This window comes from Urtica dioica, chromosome 1, assembly GCF_054948205.1.
Source record: "Urtica dioica subsp. dioica isolate 48M chromosome 1, U.dioica_male_clone48M_v1_H2, whole genome shotgun sequence".
Taxonomy (NCBI): domain Eukaryota; kingdom Viridiplantae; phylum Streptophyta; class Magnoliopsida; order Rosales; family Urticaceae; genus Urtica; species Urtica dioica.
Window position 1 is genome coordinate 14,867,102 of NC_142756.1, and position 11,274 is coordinate 14,878,375.

The window sequence follows — 11,274 nt, forward strand, 5'->3', positions numbered from 1 at the left end:
TCGGTTGCAGGTGACGCGCGTCCACCTAGCACCTTACAGTCTAAATTGGCTACTCGGGTTCATGTCAGAGGTTTCGTTATAACTGCAATTTGAGTTTTAACAAGTTTTGCTTTTAATAACCGATTAATAACGTAAATTTGGTAAATATAGTTTTTGATAAATAATATGGCATGATATGTATTAAAATGAATAAAACCTTAAGTTGGGTACTGCTTCTCCTGCTGAGCACGTGGAAGCTTACCCATTTTTCTTTTGACTTCACTCCAGGTGTTTGAAAATAAAAGATCTGATTGTAGAAATGTTATGGCATCCCAACGAATGATGTGGAGATACACATTTTTAAGGTATTATTATTATTGACTGTAATACTTTGATTGAGATGACTCGATGATATTTGTCATTATTATATATATAAATGGTGCTACACTAATAAACTGTGGTGGTTTGTTGACTGGTCATTGAATTTTATTTTGTTGACGTGCTTAAATCCCAAGGGTAAAATTTTGTTGACTTTTCAAATGAGGTTTGATCGTAGTTTATTTTATTTTGTTATCTAGTATTATTTCTCTTCTTGGGTCTTTTATTTTATTTTTCTGTTGACCCCTTATTTTGGGGCGTCACACCCGCACTTCAACCCTTCAACATGCCACTGCGAGCAAGATTCTCAGAAGTAGGAATCCAACTTTTTCCCGCCTTCCAAAGGAAATTCCGAATCTTGGGTGGGACTCTAAGCTTCCACACATATTCCCACCAAGTCTCTGCTCTCCTAGGGGAAGAGGTCCCCGCCGCCGAGATAGAGTCACAAACCACCCGATAACCGTTCCCTACTGATCAGTACTCCATGTTGTTGTCGGAATCGGTTCCTCAACAATCACAAAACTATAGATTATATTTAAGGACAGTGTAGCGAAATAACCAAAATGAAACTATGAAATTTGTTTTTAGCCTATGTTTCACAACTTTTAGGGAAATAGCCAACAGACTTATGTGGCAATAATTAAGGTCTGATTTACCCTTATTTATTAACAAATTCGTCACTTTCTCTCTCCTACTTTTTCCTACACTTTTTTTTTACATACAAACTTCAAAAAACCATATCTATCTCATATGAACTCGAAATTGAGTGATTCCAAATCCTACGGATTCGTGACGCCGAGATCTTCAAAAATAGATCCATTGTGTTTGATGAAAAATCATGTTTAATACCATAGATGTAGAAAAATCACGTTACTACCTTAAATATGGAAATAACTGTAAATTTTTTAAATTATAAAAAAAAATGGAAACGTAACTATGATGCATTAAACATAATTTTTCATCAAACACAATGGGTCTATTTTTGAAGATCTCGACGCCACGAATTTGTAGGATCTGAAATCACTCAATTTCGAGTTCGTATGAGAAATATACGAATTTTTGAAGGTTTGATGCAAAAAAAATTATTTGAAAAAAATAGGAGAGAGAAAGTGACGAATTTGTTAATAAATAAAGGCAAATCAGACTTTAATTATTGCCACATAAGACATTTGACTATATCCCTAAAAATTGTCAAACATATGCTAGATCCAAAATCACATGTTTAAAGTGGCTTAGTTACTTACAAATCTCTATATTTAATATATATATATTTTTTATATATTTACATGGATCTCAAGAATTCACCGCATAAGAATTGAGATAGATTGTATTAATGAAGAAATGATAAAGAAGGACCAAGCAGAACAGAAGAACAAATCGAAATGGATGCTTTTATTGAACACTTATCAACAATGCAGCTAGGGTCGATCTCAACTAATTGCTCAACTAAATATGTGAGTACAAATTTGACGATAATAACGATAATAAAAGAGAGATTGATGCATTTTTAGCTGAATTGGATCTATTTACAACTGAATTAGGTCAACTCATATCTTCGTCCTCGATCCTGATGACACGTGGTCGGACTGGAGAACTTGGAGGGCTCACGTACGTGTTGACTTGAGCTAGCGATGGCGAGAAGGCCGGGTGAGGAATATTTCTTCCGGATTGAGCATGTTATCAGCTTGGACTCGGTCCTATCGGAGAGCTGTGGTCGTTGGAAGAGCTAGGCCTGGTCTTGAATCTCTTGATCATCATGCTGACGAACTGGGCTGGATGCCAGTAAAGAATTATCACTTACTTGGGCTTGGGCCCAACTAAACAATCTAAGTGATGTGGTCAAATTCTACCCCCACACTATCCATCTTTGCTAAGGTGTCAAACTATTAGGTCACGAGTAGTAGCTCGAGATCTGAGAATTTTCAAGATGTGGTCTGCTTTTGCATCTTTTTCTGGAAATTAACTCTGGTAGAATTTTTTCAAACTTAACCCCTCTAATTTCATTTTCTTTCTTCATAAGTAATTTTTTTTTTTTTTTGCTGGTTACAATTTTATTTGATTTTTTTAACTGTTTACAGTTTGATTTAGAATAAAGGAAAAGTAAATAATCTGGAAATAAAAAATATGAGGCATTTATAAAAAGAAATTGAAAACATGAAATATTTACGATTTATCATTGAAATGAAATATTTGCGAAATTTTCTCATTTTATTATATCGAGAACTTGGATAGCATGGTCAAACAACAATTGACTAGTCATTTTCACATATTACTTATCTTTTGTGTGTGAAGTTTTGGATTTGCATTTATGAAACATAAAATGTCAATCACAGCAGTATTTTCGAAGGAATATTCAGCGCAAAGCTAAAGGAACGTAACGTATACAAAATTTTGGCATATATATGTACACATAGAACAAACTGAAAACAGATTCTCAAGCTTTTAAAACCCATCCACGTGGATGTGGATTTCTTAATATATTGGCTTCCTTAACCTAATTCTCTCCGGAAAACTATTTCATCATAACAATGAGCTAGCTCCACATTAACATAAGAGATATACATATATAATATTGTTATTTAGACCAAATTGTGTACACAAGCTCAAAGTCGACCGGCAAAACCTCGGAATCAGAAAACGTGTAAATTGCACGAACAATAAGAATGCTATTAACTAGAAAATAACAGGCTTTAGGAGAAGAAGACAACTAGTGTAACGATAAACGCTGTTCTATTATTTAAATGTTTTTTTTTTCATATTTTGTTTGCTTGAGTTTAAATGTTTGGTGAACTTACACGAGTTGAACGAGACAGAAGAGAAGAGAAGAGAAGTTCCTCAATAGCTGAGCTGGCTATGTTCTTATTTAATGAATTAAATAATTAGAATAGGGAATCTGAAAAATACATCGAAAGTTGAGGAAAGGGGTTTGGGGAAGGAGAGAATATTCCAAGGCCGCCAGAGTTCAACAGCTAAACTCCAAAATCATGATTACATTATCATTAAAGTCAGCCCACAACCAGACGACTGCTCAAACTTCCAAATATTCATCTCTCTCTATTTATATACTACATATGAATGTGTGACTGTGTCACTGTTTGTGTTGTGTAGATACCCAAGAAATCTCTATAATCTCTTGACTGTTAAAAAATCTAATAACCGTTCCTTGTTTTTTCTTTTTTAAAAAATATTGGGAAAGGATTCTTCATATTAAATGAAAACAACATAACATTTATCAGAGCTAGGGTTATCTTAAGGAAAATGCATGAAAAGTGGAAATATTCACCAAATATATATTATCAAGGTCTATTATAAATTCACTGTTTTTGAAGGTGGGACTCTTGATACAAATCACGAACAACAAGAAATACATAATCTATCATCAAGTCTTTAACAGATTATATTATTTCCTATAATATATATATATATAGCACATACACACATATGTGCTATAAGATATTTTTGATGTGCAATAGTGCTCAGGGGATTCGGTTTCAGTTCTTTGAATTTACTCGGTGGAAGTTGCATCAATGAAATATAATAATAGTAAACGCTTAAAATATTAAACTGATTGATAAAAAAAATGTTTACCGAAAATAAGATTATATGTTGACCAATTTTTTTTAATTTTACCACAAAAAGTCGGTGAAAACTCAAAAATTAAAGCCGGTCTACCAAGAACTGCTTTTGAACTTATCTATGCACATATATAGGACAACCTAGCTAGGCGCTACACATAAAATGTGTACACACATATTAAATGTGAATAAAGAATTGTAGGGCGAAAAGTGAATGAAATGATAGGATAATGATGCCAAATAGAAAAGGCAAGGAATTCGCTTTCTCCAGCCTCATCATATGTGTCATCATGCACCTCTTTGTGTTTCAAGTTTCAACTTCAAATCGTTTTTACTTTTCACCGCGCTCCTCACCCAACAACATTTCCATAGTATTATAATAATTATTTCAAAAGTCCATAACATGGTTGCTCAGAGAGAGAGAGAGAGAGACGCATATATTAATCGCACTTCGTTGGTGGTGTTGTCTCATAAACAATAAGGCCAATTAGTTGGTAGTCATTAATATTGTCTTTTTGCTGAGAGTGAATCTGATCATCAGATACATATTAAGAACATGGGTGAAGCAGTAGAAGAAGTTTCGTTTGGAAACCCTATGGAAGCAGGGTTGGTACTAGATCATCCCAGCCCGCCTTTGAAGAAGAAGAGAAACCTCCCAGGAAATCCAGGTACAGCCTTAGTTAAGTAGTATCGTATACATGTATATATACATAATACTAACACGCGAATGATGATATATATATATGCAGATCCAGAGGCGGAGGTGATAGCTCTGTCGCCGAGGAGTCTAATGGCCATAAACAGGTTCGTGTGCGAGATATGTGGGAAGGGTTTCCAGAGAGACCAGAATCTGCAGCTGCACAGGAGAGGCCACAACTTGCCGTGGAAGCTGAAGCAGAGGAACAGTGCCGTGGAGAGGAGGAAGAGGGTGTACGTGTGCCCCGAGGTCACGTGCGTGCACCACCACCCCTCACGTGCGCTGGGAGACCTCACGGGCATCAAGAAGCACTTCTGCAGAAAGCACGGCGACAAGAAGTGGAAGTGCGACAAGTGCGGCAAACGCTACGCCGTCCACTCCGACTGCAAGGCCCACTCCAAGACCTGTGGGACCCGCGAGTACAAGTGCCACTGTGGCACTCTCTTCTCAAGGTCACTCTCTCAATCATATCATTAATGATTATTATTGTTACTATTGTTACTAAATATATGTATATATACTTCCATATCCATCAACAGGCGTGACAGCTTCATAACTCACCGGGCTTTCTGCGACGCCTTAGCCGAGGAAACCGCCAAGATGAACATGAACATGAACATGAATATGAATATGAATATGATGGGGTATCATTTCATGGGGTGGATGGATCATCAAAAGACGACGGCGATGCGATCATCCTTAGTAGTGCCATCATCAACTGCATACAATGAGCTCATCACCACCACGTCGATGCCCTTGATGGCTAATGATAATAGTGATAATAATTTTGTGTTTGATCAAACCCTAAACTCGGCCACGGCTTTGCTTCAGAAAGCCGCTCAAGTAGGAGCAACTTCTTCTTCTTCTTCTTCTTTTACTCATCATCCTCAACAACCCTGCGCTTTGTACTCCCAGCCATCTCATAGTATTTACCCTCCTCCCCCAAAACGCCGTCGGATTAATGTAGAAGACGAAACCAGGGATTTTCTTGGCGGCGGAGTTCATCCTATTTGCCACCCCTCCACCGTCAACGGATGGATTTGACAGACATGTCTCTCTTGCACTCATCTTCTTTTCTTTTTTTCTTTTTTGTATTAATTTTCCGTTTTCGTTATTGTAGAGTTTTTTTTTTTTTTTTTTTTTTTTTCAAGTTAGATCTATTCTTCAATATTGGAAAGCAAAGCTGACAGTGGGAAAATGAGCGGATTTAAGAATGGTGAAACTTTGCAGAGATGAAAAGGTGGGTATTTACATGCATATTCTGTTTGAAACCCTGAAAGACAAAAAAAGAATGGTCTCTCTTTTCGTATATTGTATTTTCCTTTATGTAAGAAAGGGGGTTGTGAAAGGAGTCCTTAAGAACAAAGCAACAACGCCTTTTACACTCCATTATTGCAGATGTGCAATTCTTGTCCTTGTCCACGCTCAAGAGTCCACTTATTTGATTTGGACAACAACGTTGGATTAAATAATATTGTACCACCAATATAAACAGTTACGCAAATACATGCCCAATAAATCACTAACATAATTGAGTATAATCATTACTTTATTTACTTTTCTTATTAATTATTATAGTGGAAATAGTATTTTTTTTTTTTTTTAAAACAGTGGAAATAGTATTCAATAACCGATTTTCTAAACATTTTTCACTATTAGCCGCGGAAACTATTTATTTTCCAATAATAACTGTTTTAGTTTTTTAAGTGTCTATTTTGCCCTTAATAATAGTTAATCATATTTCAAGAAGTTTTAACCAAATTTAAATAACTGTTAACCAGATTTCAATAGTTGTTAACCAGATTTCAAAAATTGCTGAGTAGATTTCAATAATTGTTGACCAAATTTGGAACATAAGGATATTTTTGTCCCAAAAAACGGTTACTGCCCAAATATTTCAATTATTTTGCAAAACTTCAATTTCAATAGACATATTGGTAAACAATGACGAAATGACTCATCCTCGTCGTTTTCCATCGTTTTAATGTCATTTAGGCAACCTTCTATTGTCTTTGCTTCAATGCATCCTTCATTATCCACCCAATCAAATATGCATCTCGGGCTGCCGCCAGAGGGTGGCAGAGGAGGAAAAGTCATCCTATGCCATAATCAAGATAAATCGATTACATTCGAGTTTATATATATATATATATATATATATAATATGAGAAAATTGCGACAAAAATACTCAATGTTTACGGGTTATAACCCTTAAGTACTCATTCTTTAAAAGTGCAAGAAAAATACTCAAAGTTAAAAAAATTTCCATCCGTTAGTACCTCTACCGTCAAATTACATGAAATGATACGTGTCACCATCTGATAATTTTGAAATATTTTTAAAAATAATTAATTAATTTTAATTATGTTTAATTTTTAATTTGTTTTTAAAAACTCATTCTCTCTTTCTCTCTCTCTCACTCACTCAAACATCATCGAATATCATATTCCAAAGCCACTCACCGGAGGGCGGTGGCACTCAACTGCGGTGATTATCGGTTGTCACCGAGATCGACGAAAGAGATATGTGTCGAGACATATATGAATAGAAAGCCATCGCTGCGAGAATCACCGTAGCAAATTTCGTTTACATGATTGATTCTCAGCTGCCGAAAAACACCAATTTTCTCGTTGGATTCGGGACGGCGACTATCGCATCCCAACATCTTTCTTCGATTGTAAATAATCAAAATTGATCTACTCCACGAGACGATCAAGTATCAACCAATGTTTTTGGATTAGCACTAAGAACCATCCGTGGTTCGATCTAAGGCCGGACCCTATGACCGCACATAGGTTGGGTTTGGTGAAGTTCTTTTCTTCTTGTCGTGTTCGTGTTACTCGAATCTTCGAGTCTCCGGGTCTTGGGATCTTCCTCGTTCTTCGCGTTCTTCGTCAAGTTCTTGAGTTTCTTCCATGTTCTCAGTGTTTTTCACGTGTTCGTATTCTTCAGTTCATCGTGTTCTTTGATCTTCGAGTTTTTGGGTCTTCGGATCTTCTACGTTCTTCGTGTTCTTCGTCGGGTCTTCGAATCCTTGCACCTTCACTTAAGCACAAAAAAATGTGAATATAGAAGGATGCAGGGGGTTTTCACTCGGCGCGCACTCTGACGCTCAACATTAGTCGTGTTGTATTGTATTCATGGTGAACGATTTTTATTCGTCTCTATGTTTTCTAGAAAGTGAGTTGTAGTGTGACTTTTGTAGAGTTATTACAAGTTGAGAAAAACTTACCTTGTGTGTTGAATGGTGGAGTATGTATAAGAGCCAAGAGTTTGGTGAAAAGTACTTGGTTGGGTGGTGGAGATGGTCGGGTGTGTCTTGGTCGAGTTAAGATGATCGGGTGGTCTTTTTTTCAGGCCGGTCGGGTGGTCATTTTCTTTAGCCAGCCGGGAGGTCATTTTCTTTGGCCAGCCGGGTGGTCATTTTCTTTGGCCAGCCGGGTGGTCATTTTCTTTGGCCATCCGGGTGGTCTTCTATTTTGGTTGGTGATAGGTGTTTTTCGTACGCGTTAAACTCCTATTTTTCGACTAGAATCTCACGTGTTCTCAAGTGACTTTTAGCGTGTTTAATGTGTTTTTGAGTGATTTACATGTTTGAGAGGCCAATTGGGTATTGAGGAGAATATTATAGCATCACGTGATGTTACGGAACATTTTTGAAGTGATTCGAAGACTTTAGTGAAACAAGAAGCACAACGTCCTCTTCTGCATGATTTTGAGATTTTCTATCAAACATTCTGGAATAAATTTTTCCATTGGATAGAGCTTCTCTTAGCCTTCCAACGAATATTTATTTTTGCAAGAATCGGACATCAAAGCAAAAAAGTTATGACAATTTTAGCATCACTGCGCGCCGCGGAGACCCGGTAGAGTCATACGCGCGGCCCGCACGCTGTTTACTCCAACTGCACGTTTTGCGCTGATTTTGCCTATTTTTAGCTTCAAAAATGCTATTTCCCAATTTTGATGAGTTTTTGACCTTTTGATCATATCCAAGGGTCCAAATAGCTCCGAAAATCACCCAAAACCATATATATATATATATATATATATATATATATATATTAGAACTCATAAAAACACATCTTAGACTTTATTAAGCTTTTATTAGTTGTTTGGTTAGTTGGAAGAGAAGAGAAAACCGGAGAAGAAGACCACCGTTCGTCGCGATTGACAACTGCGAATTCAGCGTTTTTAATTCTATCTCTATTCTTTGGAACACCCGTTTATGTTTTATTATTTTGATTTAGTTTTCATGGTTTGTTTTTATTTATTTTGTGTTTCTATTACTCTTGTCGCCATGACCTCTTAAGGGTGGTGGCCTAGCTTTTGCTTGAATATGGTTGTGGATTCATTATTTATTGACTGAAGTATTTTTCATGTTCTTCTCTATCACTTGAATTAATTATGTGGTTATTGCTTGTTTGAGATTCATGACCTCATTCATGATTTTTAGGATTGACTTGATGCTTGAGAAAGATTAGGTTGATCATTTAGGTTGATCGTGCATAAGAATTAGTTTACAGTAGTACATTCCTAAGCTAGAGATAGTTAAGCTGCTATGGAGTCGTGTGTACACTCTTGTTTGTAATGTTTGTCGTATTTTTAGTGTTTGAGATCGAGAGATAAAAACTCAGTATTGACATAGGTTGTTAGATGCTCGAGAGAGATTTAGCGATAATATTATGTGAGTGTGATTAGTGAAGAAAGTTGAACCGAAAAATCGTGCGTAATTGTAGGAATTCCGATCATAGGAGAGTTTAGCGTAGGCGTTGCCCTTGTCTTCCTCATTTTTGTTCACCCATAGTCTAATTTGTGTTTTTATTTATATTCTGCAATTTAGTTAATAATCATCATCGTTGCTTTTGACTTTAATTCGTTGCTAGTTAGTTAAGTATCGGTTAAGCATAGTTCTCGTGGGATCGACTCGTACTTACGATTATATTACTTGAGCGACTACCTGCACTTGCGTACGAAAATATCGCAACAAGTTTTTGGCGCCGTTGTCGGGGACTTAGTCTTTAACCGATATTAAATTAGCTAGCTTTCAATTTGATCTCTTTTTTTATTTATTTATTTCTTTTTGTAATAGATCATGGGAGAACGGGCTGAAAGACTACTCATTGAATATCTCATGCCCACGACCCATGGATACCGATCGGCGATCCGAAAGCCATCCATCGAAGGGGATCAAAGCTTCGAGATCAAGACGAGGATGATCCAAATGATTCAGCAAAATCAATTCTCAGGAGCCCCGAACGACGACCCAAACGAGCACATTGCCAACTTCACTGAGATATGCGACACCTTCCGAATCCATAATATCTCGGTTGAAGCAATTAGATTATGCCTTTTCTCGTTCTCACTTTGCGACCGAGCGAAGAGTTGGCTCCAGTCTTTTCCCGTCAACTTTATCACCACCTGGGACGAGCTATGTCGGGTCTTCTTCGCTGGATTCTTCCCATTCGAGAAGACTGCTCACCTCCACAATGAGATCCATAGCTTTAGTCAGTGGGACGGCGAGTCACTCCACGAAGCATGGGCATGCTTCAAGGAGATGTTGAGAAAGTGCCAACATCACGGGATTTCTCTACCAGAGCAACTCCAGACCTTCTACTATGGTCTCATTAACTCAACGAAGACCTTAGTCAACACTGCAGCATGAGGTACAGTGTTGACTAAGACACCATCGGAGTTCCATTATCTTCTTGAGGAGTAGGCGTGCCCAATGATCAATGCTCGGTGGACAGTAGGAGTACGTATACGCAGCCCGCCGTGACCTCGACCTTCTACATGAAGGCAATCAAGGCCCTAACAACACAAATGGCGGCCGTTCAACAACAACTGGCGGAGAGTCGAAGAACGGTGAATGCCGTGCACGTAGCCTCATTGGAGCATTGCTTCTGGTGCAACGGAAACCACATTGTCAACCACTGCCCGCATGGAATCGCAAGTCCAACAGCGAACGCCAACTGTGTAGATAATTACAACTGCTCCCCGACCCAAAATTTCAACAACAATTACATGGGAGCGGGAAATAGTTACCAACAAAATGCGTGGAGGGGGCCACAAAACTAGCAACAAAAACCTCCACAAAGCTTTCCGCAACAACAAGGGTTTCTTCAACAACCACCTCCAGAGCCCAAGTCAAATCTAAGAAATCCTACCAGCATTCGTCACCGAGACCCAGAACACGTTGAGAAGTCACACCGTGCAAATCCGAAGTCTCGAGACACATGTCGGTCAGATTGTCAAAGCCATTAATGCTCGACCACCAGAGACGCTCCCAAGAATCATAGATTAAAATCAAAAGGAACAATGCAACTCCGTCATCCACTGGATCGACGATGTAGCAGAGAGGCCAAAGGCGGAAATTGACGAACCCTCATCATCAACCACACCCGCACCCAAGCCCTTTCCGCCGATCCGCGTTTACACATCGCAAGTCCCATATCCGGAGAAGATTATGGTGACGCTTAGCGAGGATGAGTCATTCGGGATATACGACGCCCGAAAACGTGTGACATTCAAGGAGGATGTCCACGTTCTTGAGCCCGGAGAAGCCACACCGCAAAAGCCCCCATGACCACCGCCGATGCCGTCCAACAAGAATGAGAAGGGCGAGGCCAAGCGCGCAAAGATCAA

The 11,274-nt window shown here is 38.2% G+C and overlaps 1 protein-coding gene across 1 annotated transcript; it reads left to right on the plus strand.

Annotated features, from left to right (window-relative positions):
• The first annotated feature begins 4,403 nt into the window (after positions 1-4,403).
• NUC (C2H2-like zinc finger protein) lies at positions 4,404-6,135 on the plus strand. The gene is made up of 3 exons (XM_089627176.1): positions 4,404-4,600; positions 4,682-5,081; positions 5,169-6,135. Exons 1-3 carry the CDS (start codon positions 4,489-4,491, stop codon positions 5,671-5,673), a joined length of 1,017 nt encoding a protein of 338 aa, XP_089483302.1. The 5' UTR covers positions 4,404-4,488; the 3' UTR covers positions 5,674-6,135.
• Positions 6,136-11,274: the final 5,139 nt, after the last annotated feature.

What these genes read in the sequence shown, in the direction of transcription:
- NUC (XM_089627176.1), top strand. Translation starts at nt 4,489, where the DNA reads ATGGGTGAAGCAGTAGAAGAAGTTTCGTTTGGAAACCCTATGGAAGCA. An exon ending in AAACCTCCCAGGAAATCCAG is followed by an intron (nt 4,601 to 4,681) that starts GTACAGCCTTAG and finishes ATATATATGCAG; the next exon opens with ATCCAGAGGCGGAGGTGATA. An exon ending in TGTGGCACTCTCTTCTCAAG is followed by an intron (nt 5,082 to 5,168) that starts GTCACTCTCTCA and finishes ATCCATCAACAG; the next exon opens with GCGTGACAGCTTCATAACTC.